This window comes from Paramisgurnus dabryanus, chromosome 23 (assembly GCF_030506205.2).
Source record: "Paramisgurnus dabryanus chromosome 23, PD_genome_1.1, whole genome shotgun sequence".
Lineage (NCBI taxonomy): Eukaryota > Metazoa > Chordata > Actinopteri > Cypriniformes > Cobitidae > Paramisgurnus > Paramisgurnus dabryanus.
Window position 1 is genome coordinate 15,643,894 of NC_133359.1, and position 24,392 is coordinate 15,668,285.

General features: G+C 35.6%; 3 protein-coding genes and 1 long non-coding RNA gene across 4 annotated transcripts; 1 reads left to right on the forward strand and 3 right to left on the reverse strand.

Moving 5' to 3' along the window:
• Positions 1-833: 833 nt before the first annotated feature.
• On the reverse strand, positions 834-3,875 carry LOC135781795 (uncharacterized). The gene is made up of 5 exons (XR_010545260.2): positions 3,578-3,875; positions 1,943-1,999; positions 1,736-1,799; positions 1,386-1,447; positions 834-1,226 (listed from the first exon to the last, which is right to left on the reverse strand). It is a non-coding gene; the product is annotated as an uncharacterized lncRNA (long non-coding RNA).
• A 1,961-nt stretch (positions 3,876-5,836) lies between these two features.
• Positions 5,837-9,592, reverse strand: LOC135781246 (olfactomedin-4-like). The gene is made up of 5 exons (XM_065291613.2): positions 9,401-9,592; positions 9,128-9,250; positions 8,580-8,798; positions 7,112-7,265; positions 5,837-7,032 (listed from the first exon to the last, which is right to left on the reverse strand). The coding sequence occupies exons 1-5, from the start codon at positions 9,542-9,544 to the stop codon at positions 6,203-6,205; spliced, it is 1,470 nt and encodes a 489-aa protein (XP_065147685.1). The 5' UTR covers positions 9,545-9,592; the 3' UTR covers positions 5,837-6,202.
• A 3,571-nt stretch (positions 9,593-13,163) lies between these two features.
• On the forward strand, positions 13,164-15,124 carry LOC135781794 (olfactomedin-like). Its single transcript, XM_065292357.2, has 5 exons — positions 13,164-13,240; positions 13,339-13,497; positions 13,705-13,914; positions 14,009-14,141; positions 14,269-15,124. The coding sequence occupies exons 1-5, from the start codon at positions 13,211-13,213 to the stop codon at positions 15,078-15,080; spliced, it is 1,344 nt and encodes a 447-aa protein (XP_065148429.1). The 5' UTR covers positions 13,164-13,210; the 3' UTR covers positions 15,081-15,124.
• A 1,407-nt stretch (positions 15,125-16,531) lies between these two features.
• Positions 16,532-19,268, reverse strand: LOC141281533 (uncharacterized). Its single transcript, XM_073813399.1, has 8 exons — positions 19,124-19,268; positions 18,231-18,355; positions 18,054-18,115; positions 17,917-17,983; positions 17,662-17,746; positions 17,457-17,532; positions 17,298-17,366; positions 16,532-16,644 (listed from the first exon to the last, which is right to left on the reverse strand). Exons 1-8 carry the CDS (start codon positions 19,196-19,198, stop codon positions 16,532-16,534), a joined length of 672 nt encoding a protein of 223 aa, XP_073669500.1. The 5' UTR covers positions 19,199-19,268.
• Between the last annotated feature and the right edge of the window lie 5,124 nt (positions 19,269-24,392).

The window sequence follows — 24,392 nt, forward strand, 5'->3', positions numbered from 1 at the left end:
TAATTGTAATAAGTAATAAATAGTATTTATGGGTCAATATAGACATTACAGTAAATTACTGTAAAAATAGACTACTGTAATAAAATATTGTAAAATTACAGTACAGTACTGCTTTGTAACTATACAGTACTAGTTTGTGTACTGTAAATGGTATTACAGTACAGTACTGTAAAACCAAAATACAGTAACTTACTGGCAACCGTGCTGCCAGTACCGTACTGTAAAAATACAGGGAAATCGTTAACAGTGTACCGACAAATGTGTGGTACTTACTTTTAGGTATCTAATTAATTGGTATCATTACTGTACTTACCATTGGTACATACTTGGTAGTTATTATGTAACTCTAGATAAGTACTACACTGTTAACGATTTCCCTGTATTTTTACAGTACGGTACTGGCAGCACGGTTGCCAGTTAGTTACTGTATTTTGGTTTTACAGTACTGTACTGTAATACCATTTTACAGTACACAAACTAGTACTGTATAGTTACAAAGCAGTACTGTACTGTAATTTTACAATATTTTATTACAGTAGTCTATTTTTACAGTAATTTACTGTAATGTCTATATTGACCCATAAATACTATTTATTACTTATTACAGTTAATACAATAATATTATATATAATAGCTAGATATTTAGGTTTAAATATATAGTTATTAATATGGTAAAAATGCTACATTAAAACATAATGAATTAAAAGGCAATCCAAGCAATGTTTGTATCAAAATTTTATTTAAAAAAACATTTAATTGAAACAAACATATTTAAAACAAGATTTTAAACAATAATAAACATATAAACAAGTTAAATAAAATAAAATCAACAAGTATAAACAAGTTTGGAGACCCCTGCTGTAACATATTTAACTCTGGCAAATAGAACACTGTTCCATAGTTTGAAGTTTTCAGTTTAAAGTCCATCATCGACTAAAAGGTAACATTTCACTGTGGTAAAAACAACACTGGCCCATAGTTTTAAATATTCTACTTGAATTTCATTGAACACTAAAAATAAATTAAAAATTAAACTGTGGCAGACAGACCACAGTGGCCTTTACTTTGAAGTCGTCCATTCGAACTCAATCAGGGACTGCATGAAGCTGTTCACATGGGGGTTAATGGCCACAGCTTTTCTCTGCACCAAGTTCCTTGTCTTTTTGCTTGCTCCTTGTCTGGATGTGCACTTTTTCCCATCTTTGGAATTAATTCTATCCAGAAACCTGTTAGAAATATCATAAACATTAAGTCAACAAATATAAGATAGAAAAAGATTCTTAAAAAACTAAACTCAGCCTTGAATTTACTCCTATTCTGAAACATTTTGCTCTTATTCTACTGTTCCACACCTAATTACATTAAAATACAGAAGATTCACTTACCTCGGAACAAACTCTTTCCTCAATGGACAGCATCCACCTGGATCCTGTCATGATTGAATGTCCTGAACAGAAAGTGCAATTGTTACTGATTTGGACACAACTTTTTATTCTGAAAACAAAATCTTTTGTCAATAAAGTCCAGGCACAGCTCTGCTAAATAAATACAATTATTAAATTAAATTTCTTAAAAACCAAAGTCTGAATATTTCTGTTTGTATATTTCTACATGGCAAACTAAGACAATTGTGTACATGTTGTGTATGGTCGTGTTACAGTGTTGTGTGTGGGAATTGTGAATGAGTGTATACATGGGTATTTAAAGAAGCTGTAGTGGTAAAGTGCAAACTTACCGAACATAATGTGCTTGGTGTGTGTCTGGTATCACCCGTTGTGCCTCCACATCTGCCTTAACTCCTGAAAAGTGCAAGGACACTTAGGTAAACTACAAATAAAAAGTGATTAGCCACATTCCCTTTGTACTTTTACATGTGACGTGAAAGCATTTAATATTGCAGTCAAAAAAATACATGACTTGTAACTGTACATCATGTACTTGCCTGGTTCCTTTAAAGATGATCCATCTTACCCAATCCAGCTTACAAGCAATGGTAAGACTGTAAAAAAGACAAATGTTACAAAATCTGTTAGCCATAGAAATAAGTAGACATTGTGAAGGAAATGGTAAAAAAAAATTTAGTAACACTTTACTACAATAGTTTATTCCTTAACATTTGGTAATGCCTTAGCTAATATGAACCAAAAATGAACAATATATTTTACAACATTAATAATATTTGATAATGTTCATTGTGCAGAGACAAAGTGATTGATTTAAAAATGTATTAAGTGTTTAAATCTAATATCATGCTATGCTAACAAATAAAACCTTTCTGTAAGTGTTTAGTCAGTTGTAAAACAAATATATATATATATATATATATATATATATATATATATATATATATATATATATATATATATATATATATATATATATATATATATTAGTTGTTATATTATATATTACATATAAATATCTAAATAAGTCTTTTTTTTATTATTATTCTATAACATCTTGTCTACAGAAAATCTCTGAAAATGTCTCGTTTAGTGCAGAAAATAGCGATTTATAGTGACAAGGTAAAAAGACTGCCCCTAATGTTTAACCCGGACCGGCTGCGGTGTAACACGCTATTTCACGCAAAGTTTTTTAACTAAGTTAGTAGCTAGCTGGCTGCTCACTTTAAAGATAAACATAATCGCCTAAATCTGAGCAATCCTGGTGATGCCAGTTTCCTACACGATGTTATATTGGACTATTTTACATCCAGAGATGAAGGATCAGATGACAGAGACGAGAAGACAAAGGTACGTAAATGCGGAGCCCATTCTCTTTTCGTGCATTGATTTGATGCGTTTTGGAAACTTATATATACTGCATGTAATGCATCTGAAGTGGTGGAAACAATATGCCATAAAAATGTATTGGACAACTTACTGGACGTGTAAAACGCTTAAGAGAAGATATTCTTTGCTTTTGCTGATATACCGTAATATAATAACAACAACAATAAGCGCGGCAATCCCTTTCGTTCATCTGATATTAAGATGAGCCCAGGTCTGAATGATATTTGGTCGAAGTTAAAGCTGCGATGAAATCGATGCATGTATCCAGTTAAATATGAGGTTTCTTGTTCTCACTTCTGTGGAGGAGGACTGCGGTACTACAGTATGATGTGTACGGCGTGTCAAGTCCTGTCTGTTTACAACCACGAGTCAGCCTTGCCAAACAGTCGAACTTAATACTTTTCTCTGACGCTAACTGAACGGATGAAACGCCGAGATAAACGACCATTATGCTGGGACCGCAAGACCGCGCTGGCGGGTTGTCTTTGTCCATTTCGTTAAAAATAGTTTCATTGTCACCACACTTTCAACACATTATAAACTCACCAAAACCCTCATAATTTAGTTAAAACAACCCTATATTCATTAATAAAGGTGTCAAGCGAGTTAAAGCAGCGGTAGACATCTGTGTGTAACGTTAGCTTACTTTCTGAGGGAGATTGAAACTTTGTTGGCGACCGTTTTTCTCTCTCATTGCACGTTTAAAACAATATTGTGACAAACTATTGACAACATTCTTAAACTAAAAATTAAGTTTTCATGAAACAGAAATATTTCAAACTTACCGAACTGCCAGAAATCAATCGTCCTCCTTCAGCTGCAGCCAGGAGTTGTGCTCTCTCTCCCTCTGTGTGATTTGACGTTGGCGCACTTTCTCTGATTGCAAGTACACCTGGCACATTACAGCAATGGCTACAGCAAGGTTACATCAAGACCAAAAGATACTGTAAAATGTTCCCGCTCAAACAAATTTACCCAGAATGCATTATGAACTGCAGTACTGTACTGTAATGTACACATACAGTATAGTACTGTGGATTTTTACAGTAATGTACTGCTAAATCTACAGCGACATCTAACAGTGTAGGTTATAACAGATACATACTTATAGTGTACTGTAACTAACGAGAAACATCACTGTACTTACAAATACATGTACAATATAAGTATTTAGTATTTACAGGCAAGTTAGGGTAAATGACAGGTATTTATAGTGTACATATATAATAACTAATATCAAACACTACTGTACTTACAAATTGTATATACACAATAAGTGTGTACTAGTGAATGTACCCAGTAGTTAATGCGTATGATAGTCAATGGTTGGGTTTGACTCAAAGTGACATGTATATGATGCTATATCTTAGGTGGTAGGTCCTATGTAATAACTGTGTAAAAAACAACACTTTATCCTGTTTCCATTCAGTTACCATGGACGTACTAGTGAATGTACCCAGTAGTTAATGCAAATGGTTGTTTAATGATAAGGACAAAGATACTGAGTACCAAAATGGTTATCATATGGTATAAGTATAAATTACACTTGCCTGCAGGTACCACACACCCGCTTAATCTCTTTATCCGTTTCAATGTATATATAAATATATATATCTCCCAAGGGTTTTTCCCTCCTAGGACTTTTTTACTTCCCCGGCTAAAAAGTCTGGGGGTTTTTCAACCCGGGGAGGCAGCCTTCTTGGGCTTAACTTAGCACCCTCTCCTATATGTTACATTAGTAATACGCTCGCTTATAATGTTGATTCATAGCCGCAGCAAATTTACCTGCTTTGTTATGTTGTGCTATCTGTCGATTTTCTGTGTTTTTCTTTGCTTCTACTATAATGTAAAGCTGCTTTGAAACAATTACGTATTGTGAAAAAGGGTTATATAAATAAATTTGAATTGAAATTGAATTATTTGTAAGTACAGTAGTGTTGCTTGTTATTTAACATATACATACACCATATGTGCCAGCCATTAACTTACACTGGCCTACAGGTACCACACACTTATTGTGTATATACAATTTGTAAGTACAGTAGTGTTTGAAATTAGTTATCATATATGTATAAATATCTCTCATTTACCCTAACTTGCCTGGCAAAACTAAATACTTATATTGTACATTTATTTGTAAGTACAGTATTGTTTCTTGTTAGTTACAGTATACCTACACTATAAGTATTACCCAGTACTTATCTAGAGTTACATAATAACTAACAAGTATGTACCACTGGTAATGATACCAATTAATTACCATGTAGAAACCTAAAAGTAAGTATCATACATTTGTCGGTAAGTACAACTTATTTACCATATATGTACAAGGTAAGTACACGTAAAGTGCTACCAAAACATTTAACAATTGCACATAAATGTCCAACTGTAACATTTCTAAAATCATGATAGGAAAGAGGTTGTGAAATTGCATGTGATTAATTGTATGAAACTACATCCAAAGTGTAATACCGGACATACAAATAGCGAGTCCAAAAAAGTACAGCTTTCACAATTGACATTTTTGTCTGTTATCAAATATGCATTAAAGGCAGGGTGCATGATCTCTGAAAGCCAATGTTGACATTTGAAATCACTTAAACAAACATGCCCCTACAAATAGAATCTGGACCTTCTTTTGATTGACCCGCCCCACACATACCCAACCCAGGCAACGATGTTGGCTAGTAGACACGCAAGGGGTTGATTGGCTGCTGATTGGCTACAAGTGTGTTTTTGTACTCGGCCGGACTCCCTTTTCCAAAGTGTTTTTCAAAAATCATGCACCCCGCCTTTAATAAGACATAGCTCACACTATCAAAAAACAAGGTACAAAAGTTGTACCTTACTGGGGCTGTACCTTGTAAAAAAGTCCTATGTAGCATTTAGGTACAGATATATACTTTTGAGGTACCAATATGCACCTTTTAGTTATATGTGTACTTTCTGAAAAATTGCCGCCCCAGTGACAACTTTTGTACCTTCATGTACCTTTTTTCTGAGAGTGCAGGACAATGACAACAAAATATTAAAAACAGATAAAATTGTAGTCAGTTTGAGATTTATTACATGTATTACAATAATGTATTACAATAATATTACATATCATTTTTTGTATAGTCATATAAAACACTTTTTGCCAAATGATTTTGTCCAATAATACCTTTAAAGTTTTGTGTTTTGTCAATCATGTCAATACAGCTTATATTTTAATGGTTTAATCTAACCTGAAGGGGGCATTCAAAGCAAATATTATACAAATCCTTATCCCTTCAGACATTATATTTTGGCTACTACTAGTACAAGTGTAATGGCAGTACTGCATACAAACAACAGAGAGCAGTGTAAATACACATGCATGGTGAAAATCTGAAGCCACTGACTGTTTTGTTTAGGAAATAGACAAATTCCTACTCAAATATTATTTCATGTGTTAAAATGTAGGCATCACTGTACACGTACAGCAAATGATCTCTGGGGTCGTAGTTGAGATATTTAATATTGGCTTGCATCTTCCTAATATGAATTCTCCAATCGTAGCGCTCTGTGTTGGTTTTGGTGTCAAATGAGTAAAAGATCTCCTCTATGTCTTTGTCTATATACCTGGTTGCGTACAGCACACCGCATACCATGAAAGTATTTGTGACAGTTTTTTTGTGCAGTGAAGTTGACCAGGTTTGGCCCAGAACGGGCGGAGTGCTGGTCTCAACTTTACTGATGACTATATTCCCGAAATTGCTTGTTGTTGTGTATATAACGTACACACCAAATTCATCCGTGGCAAAATCCATATCTGTATAGCCGTATGTTGTGCCGAGATGTCCGAATGGAAACTTGCTATTAAAACCTGTATCACTCGGCAGTGCCACGTTACTAACCGTGCGAGTCGTCAAATTAAACCGACAGACGGAATATGTATTATAACAGTTATAATAGAGCGCATTTCCATACAAAACCATGTTTGGTCCCTGAATTGTGTTAGTTGTGGGGTTAGAGCTTGATATGTACGCATCTGTAGGACCTATGCCTAATAAAATAGTACTCATACTATTGTATTGGCGGACAAAGTGCCCGAATACATTACTTGCGGACAAGACCACCAGCCAGTATTTATTCTCATCTCCTGGAGCAGGGTTTGCATCCTTGCCCCAAGCACCAAAACTGTAAGACGTCCCGTATACCGTGAGGGAATAGGTTTTGGGTCCCGACACATTTACCATCTGACCCAGACCACAGTTGCCTAAAGAGAAAAATAAGTTTAAGTTTAACACTTGAACTTGTTAGCTGTGGATAAATAGCCGAATGAAAAACGAATGTACCTGGGGAAAGTGTAGGAGGTGGTGATGTAGCATTGAGCTCATCCGTGCAGAGTTTCAGGTCTCTTTTAATACGCTGGTTTTCACGCTGTTTCTCCATCACCAGTGTGTGGTCAAAGTCTTCCAGATCCATCATTGTCTCATTCATATCCTGAAGCTATAACAATGTGAGAAAATACAACTATTACACTATAATGCTGTTTTTTTCATTGGTTGGTCAAATATTAACATACAGTTAGCAAATGAATGCTAGGTTGAAAATTACCCTCTCCTAGATTACCACACATGAGTGAAATAAAAAGACTTTTCGGGCCTTATTTTTATTTTAGATATTCATAGATATTCTGTACTAATTAACAACTAATGGTGCTTTCCATTGCATTCCCACGGTTTGGTTTGGGTCAGGTGGGGTCAGCTGACCTCACTTTGGCTTGGTTAGCTGTTCCATCGAGTTTAGTAACACTTCATAGTGTGAGGGATTATAGGTGTGTCGTTATATTTACGCTGCCTACTGCTGTGACATCATACATGTGAGAGCGTTGTTGTACATTCCCATACATTCATTTATTTCTCAGTCTCCCACAAAATTAAAATTGGCCACCACAAATAGATGTTTGCACATCGCGTTTATAACTACCTCTGTCTCACATGACAGTTTCTGTTCAAACACCCGACCCGTGGCGTCAGTCCACGGCGCTCCGCTGAGCCTCATTCAGATTGCATTTAAGCATATATAATGCGGACGTGCACGTCGCGAATGTGCCGCCACAAACTGCAAGTCTGGAAAAAACTATTATGGTGTCCCGGATTCTCAACCTGCGGATGTTTTTCATGGCTAAAAGGGTGTTTGGAAACTTATAGCAGAACACAGATAACAACATGTTTGCTTGAGACAGCGCAAGCTAGCAGTAAGCTAAAGCTAATATTTACATTTTAGCGATGACGTGACGATTCTCTCAGACCAATCAGTGATCTACAGTGTTTTCGCGTCACGTTTGGTATCAGCTCGGGCGCTTGAAACCCCAACCGAGGTGGTACGAAAAAAAGTATCGGGTACTACATACTGCACCCAATGGAAAAGCTCCCAAAAGTAAGCTGACCCGACCCAAACTAAACTAAACCGTGGGGTACTATGCAATGGAAAAGCGCCATAATGGAAAAGCGCCATAATGTGTTTAAGCATTATGTTTTAAAACAGCTAACCTCTTCATAAAATATAAAAAGTAAAATTTTAAGATTCAAATCAGTACTAATTTAGGTTTTTCAAATGTCCCTTGAAAACATAATTTTATGCCCCATTCTAAGGTAATAAAAACAATACAGTTCATCATGTAAGTTCTTTATACACCACTGATAATATGATGTATATGATATTGCATTTCTGTCAAGATATCCTTCTAAAAGTTACACAATGCACCTTTAACAAATGATAAAAAATAAGCATACATGACGTGTAATACTGAACAGTCACCTGAACTGCAGTCGCTGCACTGAGTTGCTGGTTATTGCTGGTGGATCTGCTGAGTTTGTCCAGAAGATCTTGAATCTCAGCTAACTCTAACTGAATGATGCGCAGAGACACAGCCGCATACAGATTTCCATCGTCTTCTTTTTCCAGCATGGACACATTCTCGTTTAGATGTTGTATACGATGTTGTAGACCCAGCACAAGTCTGTCACCTTCTGTCCTCTACACACATAATCAGAAATAGCAATTATACTGCAATTATAGATATAAATGGTCAAAATATATACCCCACTTGGCTGTACCCTTGAGGGTCGCACCTAAAAAGTTCATGTTAGTACCTCAGAGGTACATAAAGTATTGCAAATTAAAAGGGCTTATTAGTACTTTAAATATACATATTAGTATATCAAGGGTGCATATTGGTATCAAATGTATACATATCTGCACCTCATGATACATGTTAGAACCATTTGACCATTTTTTTCTAACAGTGTAGATTAGTAATCATAAAATGTAGATAGAAAAAAATATATTTATTTACATTTTATTACCTTTTCTGAACTGATGTTTCTTATACACTCCTTGGCAATGATCTCTACGTTGCTGAGCTTGTTTTCAGGGAATGCAGACTCTGAATTGTGTAGCTCGCACACACAGCCCTTTCCTCTTACCGGCTGTGAAGCAAACAATAAGATATCAATATATCAAAAAAGAAAAATGAATTATTTTAAAGCAATTAATAAAAACCACTCTATAATTTAAAAATGCACAGTTTTATTACAGTTAAATGTAATTTTGTTATATAAGGTACAGTTATATTTTACCTGTGGTGAAATAAGAGCAATGATGAGCATCAGAAAGAATAAATAAAACCGACTCATGTCTGTGACTGGAACGGTTTGAATCCTGTAGCCTTGAGAACAAAGATGAACCTTGTGCGACAGCAGAAATTTAAACCAGTCACCCATTTCTGCTGACACGATGAAATGATCTCAGATTGAAGAAGTTCAGCTTCTGATCCTAATATTTAGGAGGCGGTTCGCTTTTTGAACAGGGGTTTCCTCATCTGTGATTTTTTACTTTTGACAAATTGAACACTGAGCTTGTATATTTGTGACCCATCATACACTCTTAAAAATTTTGGGTTGTTTTTTTAACCCATTATTTGGGTCATTTTAACCCATAAATGTGTTCTGTCATAGTTACCCAGCCCTGGGTTAAAAACAACCCAATATTTTTTAGATAATCTAATTATGGGATCAGGAGCATCACAGTTTGAATTCACTCATTGATTTAAATCTTTGACATAGCTTTACTTCAGTCAATATTAAAGATATATTTTCACAAAATATTCGATTTTATGTAGGAAACAGGCAGGGTCACATTTTCCAAAAATCCCTTTAAGTAGTTAAAGTACTTTAGTAAAGTGCATCTAGTTACTGTATGTTCTTTTGCAATAGATACAGCGGGTAAAATAAGTTTTTTTTTGTAAATATATTTCTAAAGGTGCTACTGACATGAATTTGTAGCATTTTCACCAGATGTTGGTAACAATCCATGCAATCCATACATGCAAAGAAATCAAACCATATATGTCCATAAGTTATTTGTAATCATTTGTGACACGGAAAAAAATATTGGACCCCTGAAGAAAATAAGGTGCAAAAATGCATGGAAAGCCAAGACAGTCATATATGTGTGTGATATATATTACACTTCATAAATCCCACACTTATATTACACTTCAGTTCTTCAAAGTATCTTTCAGGGAACAGAGACACAGTATAACATGCAAACAAGACATTGGTAAATTACATTTATGCATTTTGAGACTTACAATGGATTCATTGTACACATTAAACCATATATTAGTGTGAAATACTAAGTTTAGGATTTTGAATTGTATTAAAAAAATAAATGGTTTACAACATTATGCAACGCATTTTTTTGGAACAGGGTTGCTACATTTTTTAGGTGGACTAAATATACTTTTGGTGACAGTGTACCATGGATATTTTTTGCTATTATCAATATAGTAATATTCTTTAAGTTATTCCTTAATTAATTAAAAAGCGTTTTAAGACATTTCTGTTTATACAGGTAACAGGCTTTTTTATTAAATTATTTATTGAGACTTAAATGCATTTTACTGTTTCTTTCTTTGGGTGTTCTGAAAGGCGTCATGAAATAAAATGCATTATTATTATTATTAATGTCATTCTTTTCAATATATTAATTCTTATCCACATGTGTTCATCATGAGAGACTTTGTCAAAGCCATACAATTCTGCTGACACTAAAAGAAAAAGCAGAAATAAATGTAAAATTAAGAAGTTAGTAATTTTTATGTTTCCTCTATAATTCCAAATGGTGAATTTCTTGGGCAGATTTATGACCATATGCTGCAATACCGAAATTAATGTTTGTATCGTAAACTTCCCCTCATTTGTACAAATACTCTTTCCTTACAACACTGTTTATATTCTCATATTGATTTTAGTATCACTTTACTTAAAGGGGTGTTCATAAGATTGACATGACACGTGCCATGTGCATGAAGGAGATTTTATGCACGTTTTTGACAACTGTCATTAAGTGTCATTTGTTCAATTATGTCATTTTGTTAAGCAAAGATGACATTGTTTGAGATGTCTTTGTTATGACAACTCGACATTAATGACAACTTGACATTACCAAGACAACATAACTGACCACTTTTAACCAGTGATACAAATTGAATTTGTCATTAATATAATTTTATAACAGCGTCATGAATATTTTTCTTGACCTCAACTACAGTAATTTGACAAGTGTTAATACTCTGTCAAATAGTTTTATAACAACATCATGAATATTCTTCAGTTCATAATGTTTTTTTTAAGTTTCCTCCATGTGTTAAACAAATAAAATCAATCCCTTAATAATAATAATAACAATAATTAAAATTAATGAAACAATATTTTATTGCATTTGGAGACCGATTCACCTCAAATTAAATGAAATCTTTACAATAATAATTTAAGCCATGCAGTGCTGGGTCCAAATCACTGCAAAAACAGTTAATTACGTTTAATTAATTAATTAAATTCATTAAATGTTTTGTTAGTTTTTTCTTCTATGTCAGAACCCTCTATGTGAGGAAAAACTAGTTCTGTTAGCTGTCAGTTTTTTATGTATTGTTGTGCACATAAATAAAGTGAAGTATAATATTTTGACATGTCTGTTTCATTTTGTTAGGTTACACATATTTTCACATAGTATTAACACTAAATGACATTTAAATGACAGTTTAATGTAATGTTAACCCATAAAGCTAGGTAGTTTCTTAAGTTTGATCATTATTCTGCTATGTCATGTTTATGACAGATTTATGACAAGTTATGATTTATTGGTTTATGTCAAGTTGTCATAACAAAAACATTTCAAACAATGTCATATTTGCGTTAAAAATTACATAATCTAAAAATGACACCTAATGACAGTTGTCATAAATGATCTCCTTCATGTCCATAAGACGTGTCATGTCATGATTATGAAGGTCTCATGTCAGTCTTATGAACACCCCTTCAAGTAAAGTGTTACCACATTTTTTTTGCAGTTTTATTTTTAAAGGTGACACTCAATACATTTCTAATAGAAGGGATATGAGTGGGATTCAAGAAAAGATAAATTTCAGTTATTGCCTTTTGCAGATCAAAGGAAGCATTTTAGCATTTTGTTGCAATACTGAAGTCAATGACATAACTTGTAGTTTGCAGTTCTGTCCATATGTGACCCTAAACCACAAAACCAGTCACACAGGTCTATTTTTAGCAATAGCCCACAATACATTGCATCGAAATGATAGATTTTTCTCTTATGCCAAAATCATTATGTTATTAAGTAAAGATCATGTTCCATGAAGATATTTAGTAAATTTCTACCGTAAATATATAAAACATGTATTTATCATTAGTACTATGTGTTGCTAAGAACTTTATTTGGACAACTTTAAAGGCAAAATGTAGATTTTTTGCACCCCTTAGATTCCAGATCTTCAAATAGTTGTTTCTCGGCCAAATATTGTCCAATCCCAACAAACCATACATCAATACAATATTTAAAAAACCCTTATGACTGGTTTTGTGGTTTAGGGTCACATATGAGGTAAAAAATGTGGGATCATATATATATATATATATTTAAAATAATCAGTTCACCTTGAGAAATGAGCAAATTTATTTTGATTTAAATATGCTTTGTGTTTCTATGTAGCTCAATTGAAAGAATTGTGTTCACAATGCAAAAGGCATAGGTTTGATCCCACAGAAACACACATATTGATCAATGTATATGCATTGTGCAATGTTACTTTGGGATAAAAGTGTTAAATATGTTAATAAACTCATAAACTGGGGTTGTAAACTTTTTCTGGGTGGTGGGGGATTGGGGTTGCATGAGTATCGATGACTGTGGTTGAACTTTCCTACATTTCTCAACTTAATATCTTCCTTAATTTTTTAAAATGCCACATTTGTGCAAGTTTCACATCCTCCCTTACATGTGAAAACACAGCAAAATTTGCATACATCTATGATTGCAACATCTTGCACGTTTAAAGCAGGTCCTTCAGTTTTTCATTTCATTTTGTCGCCATGCTCCTGCTGCTACTCCTCGCTGTAATCGTAAGTACTTTTGTGTTCTGAATTTGCTCTTTCATTTCAGATATATAGCATTTACTCAAGCTGAATATGAATGTGTGTGTGATTTTGCTTACATAAAGGTGACAAGTCAGGCTCAGAGAGTCCCAGGTCAACTGAAGAATGATTCCTGTGTGTGTAAAGTAAACAGCTCCATCTGGAGCTTCCCTGCGGCACGGTTCCTGGACGTCACAACACAGATCCAGATCTGTGAGAACAACCTGGAAGAGTTTCGGAACCAGGTAAAGTCAATTTAAATCATTTATAGTGTCAAATTGTACATATTTATCTCTAAATGTGTGTATTTAGCTCAATTGGTAGAGCATTGTGCTTGCAACTCAAAGGTCATTGATTCAATTTCAAAGATCATTTTGGATAAAAGCGTCTGCCAAATGCATAAAGCTAATGTAGATGTACATCTGTACATCCTTTTTTGGAATGACTTGCAGGTCTCAAATCAAAATGAAGAACTGCCGAAGATGAAAGCCACCATTAAAAACATTACAGACCGTCTGAAGCGCTTTGATTATCTTCAAACAAGTGGACTGTACAACGCTCTTCACCTGCGGCAGCTGAACCAAGAACTCCAGAATATCCATCGTGCTATTGAAGAAACACAAGTGCACAATCCTGAAGAGGCACAAAAATTGCTTGATGAGGTAGATGTTCATTACAGGTTACAAAATGTGAAACTATTCAAGTGATGTAAGGTTATACCTGACAATGTGAGAAAAACGTATGATTTTTTTTCAGCTGAGTAAAGCAAAGAGCGATGTCCAAAAGATGTACAAAGATGACACATTCAATCTCGACACAATGAAGAAGAGGTTACGTGACCTCAGCAATCGCGTACAGACCTGTCGAACCTTACCATACGATTTTAGAAGTAAGTACAGTACATATTTATACTGCGGGATGGATTATTTAAATGTAAAGATGTGCATTTTTGGAGAGACAAGCAAGTACAAATTGTTTACACATTACTGAGAGGACATATTTTGTGCTACTTGCAGGTTCTTGTCATCAGCGTATCATGACCAACATAAGCTCTCCAAAAGTCACCAAACTGAATTCCTTCAGTAAGTCGTACATCTCTGGTGCGTGGGGCCGAGATGCCCAACTGAACAGCAAGAAAATCTACTGGGAGCACTGCCTGGTCAGTGGAAACAAACACGGCAACACAATCAGAATTTACAACTCATACGAAGATTTCATGGCAAGCAAGAACTACAAGGACGAACCGATAGCACCGGCTTATACTGACAAGAATGCCGTCCAGGGTTCAGGCACTATATTGTACGATAACACTGTGTTTTACCAATGCTACACCAAAGCTGAGATTTGCAGTTACAATATTACAACAAAGACGACCAAGCGTATGAATATAGATGGTGCTGGTTTCGAAAACAAATTTCCGTTCTGCTACTACAGCTGTCGTGATTGGACAGACTTTGATCTGGAAGCAGATCAAGGCGCTGTATGGGTGATATACGCCACGGAGGAGAACCACGGCAACATCGTTGTGAGCCGATTGGACCCGATTGAGCTCAATATCACGCATACCTGGAAAACACATTTGTTTAAGAGATCTGTCACTAGCACGTTTATGGTGTGCGGTGTCTTGTATGCGACACGTTTTGTTAATACTTATCAAGACGAGGTATTTTATGCCTTTGATACTGCCACTGGTCAGGAGATAAACACTCTTTCTTTACCTTTTGAGAAAGTTGCAGCGGGTATAGCCAATCTGAATTATAACCCAGTTGACCGGAAACTTTACATGTATAATGATGCTTATCTTTTAGCATATGACACCTTCTTCTGAGTTTTGAATATGCAGGTGCACAATAAAAGTTACTTATTAATGTGTGTTGTGTTTTTAATTAAAAATATTGTTAGCAACTGGTATATTTACAAAAGTTTTTATTTTGAATAAGAAAGTGGCTCTCAATATTACAAAATCAAAAAGGCCAAGAGGGCCAAAAAGGTCATAACGTGTGAAAATGGAGAACAAATGACAAACAAGTGTCATATGTAAAAGTACAAAACTCTTTAAAGCTAAACAATACTATATAATTTAGATTATTAAAACACATTTAACTTCTAAAAGTAAATAAATAAATGCACATACAATACTATGTATAATATCACAACCAAATCTCACGGCAAGTCGTGTTAGTCACAAAATATTTGATTAATTTATTTGTTTTATTTACACAATTTTTGCTGATTTTCGTGCCACTGAGCCCAAATGTCTTTTTTGTGTCACTCAGCATGAATTTCTATAAATAGTTTTTCGTGTCTGTGGCACGACTTTCTTTATCGTGTAATTTTATATTTTGTTTTCTCATACTTTTTTCGTATTTTTTACGATTGTCGATTGGGGTTAGAATGACTTTCTCATTCAATTTTTTTCCAAACCCCAACTCTAACCCCAACACCAAGTGAGAATAGTTTTAAAAGCGTAAGAAAACATGTAGAAACCAATACATAAAATTAAATCCTAATTTAACCCCAACCCAAAGTGACAAAGATTGAAAAACAATGAGAAAACAAAATATAAAATGACACGATTAAGAAAGTACGGAGCACCTAAGGGGACATTAAATAAATAAATAAAGTTTAGTTTTGCGTGTGCACTATCGAATTTAGTTTTGCGTGCTCGCGTGAAACTTTCGCGTATGCACGCAAAAGTTTCACGTGAGCACGCGAAACTAAACTTTTAAAAAAGATTCTGCACATGAAGGTTTCGCGTGAGCACATGAAACTAAACTTTCGATTTTTTTACTCCAATGTCACCCTAGGGCTTGGTAAGAAAGTCATGTCACACACAAGAAAAACTATTTATAGAAATGTGTGGTGGGTGACACGAAAAAGACATTTGTGCTCAAAGGCACAAAAACAGCGAAAAATCTTTCAATAACACGAATAAATTAATAAAATATTTTGTGACTATGACACGACTTACCATTAGATAGGATAGCACATCACGGGAGCACAAGTTTAACATTCAGCGCCCTATGGTGTTTTCATAAATGGACGTTATACATAAATAACAACCTTACCAAAAAATGGCCAAACAACAGTAAAGCCCTTAAATCTGAAAAAATGAGAACAAATAACAAACGGGTAATTTTTATATTATTATTATTATATAATTTAAATTATTAAAACACATTTAACTTCTAATAAATCTTTTAAAAGTAAATAAATAAATGCACATACAGTACTATGTTTAACATCCCGAGAGCACAGTTTTTATTTTTCAAGTACAATTTAGCGGTATGAGCATTCAGCGGCCTCTGTTGTTTGGATAGATGGTTCATCTAACTGCTCTACTTCTTGTTCTTCTGTACTTAAATGTTCATGGTTATCATCTTCCTGAACATCTGGAAAGCACAGAGACAGTACAGCATCTGTAACCCACCAGGTGTTTATGTGTGTTCAACTTTTGCAGCAATTTTATGCACAAGTAGGCAACATCACTGTGTTGATTTTAATAAAACATCCATGTATTGTATCATGTAACTCACTTTAAGTAAAAATCGCCACAAATGACTAAACGTTGTTTAGTTATTTAATAAATGTCAGGTTAGTTTGACTGAAACGACTGTCTGGGTGAACCTCATTGAACAAAATATTTATTGCACCTCTTCTGGCAGTATAGATCTTAGGAGCTTCTGCTGTCTCTCTCTTGAGGAGGAACATGCACATATGACTCATATGACTCATTATAATAACTCAGCAGGCTGGCTCCATTAGTCCAGGCTTGAAGACATAAAGCTTTTATAACTGGGCTAGCGAGCAAAGGTCAGTCTTAGTTTGTTATCGGTCAGGTGCTTTAAATGGATATCATGGTCACTGAGTCTGTCTGACAAGTAATGAATTTTAAAGGCATTCGGTCACACACACACACACACACACACACACACACACACACACACACACACACACACAACACACAACACACACACACACACACACACACACACACACACACACACACACACACACACACACACACACACACACACACACTCACCTGATTCTGTCTCAGTATTGCCTAACAGTTGTTTTGCGTTCCTTAGCTTGTACATCAAGAATCTGTGCTCTATAGAAATGTACAAAATTTAAGAATTAAAATAAGTTATCGCATACATTTATTACTATTGACATCAAATCAAACTGAAACTGAACGAACCTATTTTCCTACGTGTTTGTCTCTCGTGCTCTAAACGGGAATGAAGGCGCTCCACTACTTCGCGCTGTGTATCAAGCTAAAAAGGCAGTCGAAGTGTACACATACACAAATAAATTTAATATTGATGTTCTGAATATATAGTAGAGATATATTTATAGTTTAAAACACCATCACTTACTGTATCATGCAACATAAAAAATATTACCTGTGTGCGTAATGTCTTGACTTCTCGTATTAGCCTGGTCACACATATCACCTGTTGCTGATAGGCAGAGAGAGCTTGCGACCCTCTAACACAAAAAAGTCACCAAAAGACAACACTTAACTACGTATATTTCACATACAGTGACGCTTGCTACGGCTATTGCTTGTACAGTGTTTAGGGTTAAAGGTCAACACCCTGGCAACCACTATTGCACCCACTATTGAGTTCTGCATGGATATCAATGTGTTAACTCACGCTATTTTTAGATCCATCTCCAACTCTGTGAAGTTTAGGGAGAAACCAGGATTTCTCATTTGTAAATCTGTAAAGGGATGAGAATAATGAAAACATTAAGTGAAAATCTGTTTTTATTGTTTGAGTGTGTGTCTCACCTGTGGTAAAGGGTGGCAGGTAGCTCATCAGAATACTGTTGGTCCAATCCTCTTTTAGCTCTCTGTATAATAAATAAATGTGTATATTGCATTTCTAGAAATTTCAACATTGATACACATGATACACACAACCTATCTGTGACAGCATTGCATAGTGAGCCAGTATTGTATTGGTACTTGTATTTGTCATTGAGCATGAGGTCGTCCGTGAGCTCGTGGCCTTTGAAGAAACCCACTGCATCGCTGTCAGCATGGACAACAAGTACATCATATTGTCCTACCATAGACTGAGTCTTCAAAAGCTGAAAAAGACGATGATACAAACACACAAACATAAGATCAAATCTATTTTTTATTTATTTAAATAGCAGTACTGCATACAAACAACAGAGGGCAGTATCTATACATGAAGGTACATGATACATGAGGGTTCCTATAGCTTAGTTAGTACTGTTGAGCACTGAGTTTGTAAAGGTCATGGGTTTGAACCCAGGGTGTGCACATACATAAATGTATAGCTTGTAATGTGCTTTGGATTTAAGCATCTGCTGAATGCATAAACGTGAACAATGACTGAATTACAGTATGTTCATTGTTGGCATAATTACAACAAACAGGGCTCCAGACTGCCAACCAAAATTTGAGAGTGTGCCACTGAATTTTACATCCAGTCGCCCATGTGCGACCAGTAAATTTGACTTTTTTTGTGATGTGACACTGAATTTGAAACAGCACATTGTACTTTCTGCATCTAGCATTAAAGTATTTATTAGTAATACAGTGGAAATTAGTAGAAATGTGAATATTTGGTTAGAATGTTGATTTACGGCATGTGCCCCTAAATTTTCTGGTTGCGCCCCTAAAATTTTCAGTTGGGGGCCACTGTGCTCCTAGTGAAAAAAGTTAGTCTGGAGCCCTGACAAAACAATAGCTTCACTTTCTAACACAATATTAAAAGCAGATTATGGCAAGTTCAGTGTTGGCTGACCAAATACAAGTGGCTCGCTCATAGGGACAGAAAAATTGCCTAAAAATGTGCATACAGAGGTAACGCTTGTGCTTGTGTTTACCTTCATGATGTAACCGCCAATGCCTAGATGCCAGAAACATTTCCTAACAGCCAAAAGGGAAAGTTGAAGCGCCATGTCTCCCGTAGACCTGCAATCTCACAGAGAGAAACAGTAAAGCCTCCCATCACTATTTTGATTGTATCAATTTCTGCTATACCGTTTTTCTCATTACATAAACACTTACAGCACATTAGCTGTGTTCATAGATGAATTCTGTATGTGGGCACGTTAATGTTTAGTCCATTACGCTGCGACTATACATTATACATCATGCTTTTATGGTATAAAAGTGTGTTCCTAGCTCACTATTAGAACATGGTACTAGCAACACCCAAGTCATGAGTTTGATTCCCAGGAAATGCATGCACTTACTGTACACAAATTCGCTGTGGTTAACACTTTGTACCAAATGCATTAAAAATAAAAATATAGATAAAATATCTAACCTTGTGAGATGGTCTGTTATTTTAAAAAAGGCATTTTCTTTGCTGTAAGATTGTTTTGGCACAAATTATATGTTAATCAAACGTGTGTCCCTTGAATCTGAATTCAACCCGAATGTTGTAGTGACATGGATCACATCGCCTCCTAATGTGTTGTACAGTTTCTTCATTTTTACATTATTTCCAATGTTTCTAGTTGCATCTTTAGTCATTTTGTAACGGTTAACTATGTCTTGTCTAAAGAAGTGCATGTTTTTGCAAAGACATTAAATACCAATAAAAAGACTAAAGTGACATTTGTAAAAAATAAGGCATTCTGATTACTGACTAATAACCTTTTCATTGCCATAAGACTGAAATGACTGAATCTAAACATAAGAGTCTGAAAAAAAAATGCTTATTTACATGAAAACATGGTACACAAAAAGGTTTTACATCTAAACTTTCCAAAGTAAACCTTCCTAGATCCACTGACCTCCCAAGGCCCTGTTAGCAGAAAATATTGTTTTACATAAAAAAATGGTGAAACACGTCATTTACTGTCACTATACTTTATCCATGTTTTACTAAGGGTGTGTGTGGCAGGTTATACTAAACCACTGACCATGTGGAAACCTTTGCCACAAATATGAAGTGAGGGAGGGGGGAGAGAGCAAGAGCGAGAGAGAGCGAGAGAGAAAGAAAGAGAGAAAGCTTTAGTCTCTCATTGACTGGTAATAACACACCATATGCAGTAAGGCAGGGCCGGTTTCTTCACTGTATTGGAAATAGACTCAGGGTGGAGCAACAACCTTCAGTGGGATCTTATAATGACAAGGCTTGTTTCAGTTTGGTGATATAAATAAAGTATCTTTTAAAAATCCACTGAAGTGGTGAAATGCTGACTGAGGCGACAGGAGGAACAGTAAAGAGTTTGCTTTGGGCTTTTTCCATGTGGAAAACTTTGCCCTGACATAGAAAGTACTTGTATATATTAATTTCAAATGCTAAAAGGCAGAATTTTTACACTGAATGTAAAATACAAGGAATTGCATTGCAGTCTTAGGCGTGATCCTAATAGAATTGTAACATCTGACCCTACATATATGAGTACAAATGGTATATAAATGTTACCCTATCTGAAAAAAACTAAATATATATACACACTCACCTAAAGGATTATTAGGAACACCTGTTCAATTTCTCATTAATGTAATTATATAATCAACCAATCACATGGCAGTTGCTTCAATGCATTTAGGGGTGTGGTCCTGGTCAAGACAATCTCCTGAACTCCAAACTGAATGTCAGAATGGAAAAGATAGGTGATTAAAGCAATTCTGAGCGTGGCAATGTTGTTGGTGCCAGACAGGCTGGTCTGAATATTTCACAATCTGCTCAGTTACTGGGATTTTCATGCACAACCATTTCTAGGGTTTACAAAGAATGGTGTTGTCAGGATCCTGCTGGAACCTTGTCTTGTTTTAATATTTAGTCCAGTATGGCAGGGTTCTGACAGTACAATGTTTTATGTGGGAAAGCGTGGTCTTAGTATTATTGTATCAGGCCACGTTTTTCCCGTGTCTCGTCACTTTTGCCCCGCTCCCTTGTCATCCTCTCCTCATTATTGTTTGATTTATTTCACCTGTTCCCCCCTTGATTTGCTCCCCTATTTAATCCTCTTGTATTCATGGTCCTGTGCTTGTGCTTTGTTCCTTACCTCTGAGTATTTTGTCTGGTAAAATCAAGTCTATTCTCGTCTATTGTATGTTTAGTGGTCAGTCTAGTTAATTGTTAAGAGTTATCCTGTTTAGTGTAGTCTTGTATCTTGTCCAGTTTAGTGTTTATTCCTGTTCATTAAGTTATCCTGTTTATGTTGTTTTGCCCCCTCGTGGGCTTTATTTTCTGTTTGTTCGAATAAAGAGTTTGTGTGCATCCCCACCACCGTCTGCGCTTGGGTTCCTCTTGTAAATCCCTAACAGGTGTGAAAAGGGAAAAACATCCAGTATATGCTGCAGTCCTGTGGGCGAAAATGCCTTGTTGATGCTAGAGGTCAGATCAGAGGAGAATGGCCCGGCTGATTCAAGCTGATAGAAGAAAAACTTTGACTGAAATAACCACTCGTTACAACCGAGATATGCAGCAAAGCATTTGTGAAGCCACAACGCGCACAACCTTAAGGCGGATGGCCTACAACAGTAGAAAACCACACCGGGTACCACTCATCTCCACTACAAATAGGAAAAAGAGGCTACAATTTGCACGAGCTCACCAAAATTGGACAGTTGAAGACTGGAAAAATGTTGCCTGGTCTGATGAGTCTCGATTTCTGTTGAGACATTCAGATGGTAGAGTCAGAATTTGGCGTAAACTGAATGTGAACATGGATTCATCATGCCTTGTTACCACTGTGCAGGCTGCTGGTGGTGGTGTAATGGTGTTGGGGATGTTTTCTTGGCACACTTTAGGCTTCTTAGTGGCAATTGGGCATTGTTTAAATGCCAGGGCCTACCTGAGCATTGTTTCTGACCATGTCCATCCCTTTATGACCACCATGTACCCATCCTCTGATGGCTACTTCCAGCAGGATAATGCACCATGTCACAAAGATCGAATCATTTCAGTTTGGTTTTTTGAACACGACAATGAGTTCACTGTACTAAAATGGCCCCCACATTCACCAGATCTCAACCCAATAGAGCATCTTTGGCATGTGGTGGAATGGGAGCTTTGTGCCCTGGATGTGCATCTCACAAATCTCCATCAACTGCAAGATGCTATCCTATCAATGTGGGTCAACATTTCCAAAGAATGCTTTCAGCACCTTGTTGAATCAAGGCCATGTAGAATAAAGGCAGTTCTGGAGGCGAAAGGGGCTCAAACACAGTATAGGTGAGTATATAACTGTGAAGATATAACCTTGATATCTTAAATATAGACTGAGTAAGGTCATGTCAAAGATAGAATTGAAAGTGAAATCAATGATTGGACGTCAAACTTTGATGCTCCTAATCTCATAATTAGATTATAAGACTTCAACTTGGATTTCACAGACAGGGTCACAAATATCAATAAATCGAACACAAAGGGTAGTAAAGTAAACACTTTGGTTAAATTTTGTGTAAAATTCAAGTTTCATCAACGAAAACTTCCTCTCAGTATAAAATGCAATCGACAGATTAACATGCATGATGCTATTTGATACTCAAAGACAAAAAGCTATTAGTGTTCTGTTTCACGAAATAATATTAAATGTCTCTTTCCCAGCTGTTTGATTGAATCAGGCTCAATGCATACTCAGTGTGTGTACTTTAGTTTGCTCACAGTGACTTGAACTCGTAGCAAGCAGCAGCCATGATGAGAGATTCAGCTCCTATTGCAGATGCTGGGATCTCTTCTACTTCTCGTTTCCTTATCTCTCTCCTATTCCTCGCTTCTTCAATGAACTCATGTAGGCCATCACGGAATCGATCCCAAGACCACCTACACAGAGCAGAGAACACTGCACACTTTACTTTATATTAGAGAGTAAACAGGAAATTATAGGAAACATGACACAGCCAAGTTTCTAACCCACATTTCACATAATATGAGCTTCAGATCTCAACAGATATAAACGTGCACTAACTACTAGGCAGCATTATAAAATTATGATTTTAAATGATTTCATAAAATATGTAAACCTACAACGCCTGTGAAAACCCAGCTGAAGTTTTTTTTGTGGTTTTTACTGATTTCTACATAAAACCATCTTACAAAACGTAAAGAACATTCTTTAAACATATAATTCTGATATCTTTAATATTGACCGAGTAAAGATTGAAAAGATTGCATTCTGTCACACCATGCTCTAACATCGTCACAGTAACTGTCCATAATAAGATGCAGTATAGCTGTACATGTGTTGTCACTGAATCCGGCCATACTGTAATACGACAGTATTTGTCAATGTAATTGACCATAATAAGGTCACAATGATGTCTGTATAATGTATTCTATCCAAACTGTAGACATCCTGCATTAAGGGGGCTTCTGAAAGGGTACAGATCATCAGAAACAATACAGCCTAGTTTCTGAGGAAAAGACTATTATTTTCTTTATTAATGTCGACAAAGGATTTGTGCCGACTCATGTCTAAATTACTCGCTTTAATAATCAAAACCCTTTTGGCCAATTCTACAAAAAGACACCCAAATGCAAAACATGTTTAAATGGACTCATGATAATATCATAAAAATGAAAGAAAAAGTCTATTCATATCACCAGTGATAATAGCTTTATTATTCAGCTTTTCAATAACATGTTTATTGTAGCAACATCACAGATGTACTTGCCGACCTCCTGGTTTGTTGTGATCCGAGTAGATTATCTCAAACGCACTCAATCACATCCATAATAAGATTTACGTTCATATCAGAACCATCAGTGTCATACGCCACAACCTTTCCTCTCTTTCACCTTACCTCTCTTTCTCTTTAGTCCTTGCTCTCCACTCGCTCACCCCTGCCTCTATATCCATTTCTCTGTAAATGAGTACATTTTTTTAAGTGTGATGAAGTCAAATGGAGTCATATATAACACAAGAAATCTGACCCAACATTTTTATTATAACCTTACTATTGCAGATCAAGGTAAGGCTGATTTAAAAAAATTATTGTTTTTTTTCACCAGAAAATGTTACAGATTGCTTGTTTCATCTGAATTAAAACCTTAAAAGGCTGGTTAGATTAAGGCAGGACTAGGTCTTAGTTATATTAGGACATTTAAAGGATTAGTCCAGATAATTTACCCACCACCATCTCATCCAAAATGTTGATGTCTTTCTTTGTTCAGTCGAGAAGAAATTA

Coding starts and splice junctions, on each gene's coding strand:
- LOC135781246 (XM_065291613.2), bottom strand. CDS start 9,544: ATGGGTGACTGGTTTAAATTTCTGCTGTCGCACAAGGTTCATCTTTGT. Junction 7,266..8,579: donor GTGCAGCGACTGCAGTTCAG/GTGACTGTTCAG, acceptor ACATTGTTATAG/CTTCAGGATATGAATGAGAC. Junction 7,033..7,111: donor ACCTCCTACACTTTCCCCAG/GTACATTCGTTT, acceptor TTTTCTCTTTAG/GCAACTGTGGTCTGGGTCAG.
- LOC135781794 (XM_065292357.2), top strand. CDS start 13,211: ATGCTCCTGCTGCTACTCCTCGCTGTAATC. Junction 13,915..14,008: donor CACAAAAATTGCTTGATGAG/GTAGATGTTCAT, acceptor ATTTTTTTTCAG/CTGAGTAAAGCAAAGAGCGA. Junction 14,142..14,268: donor CTTACCATACGATTTTAGAA/GTAAGTACAGTA, acceptor TGCTACTTGCAG/GTTCTTGTCATCAGCGTATC.
- LOC141281533 (XM_073813399.1), bottom strand. CDS start 19,198: ATGGCGCTTCAACTTTCCCTTTTGGCTGTTAGGAAATGTTTCTGGCAT. Junction 18,356..19,123: donor TTGGCGGTTACATCATGAAG/GTAAACACAAGC, acceptor CGTCTTTTTCAG/CTTTTGAAGACTCAGTCTAT. Junction 17,747..17,916: donor GAGATGGATCTAAAAATAGC/GTGAGTTAACAC, acceptor TTTTTGTGTTAG/AGGGTCGCAAGCTCTCTCTG.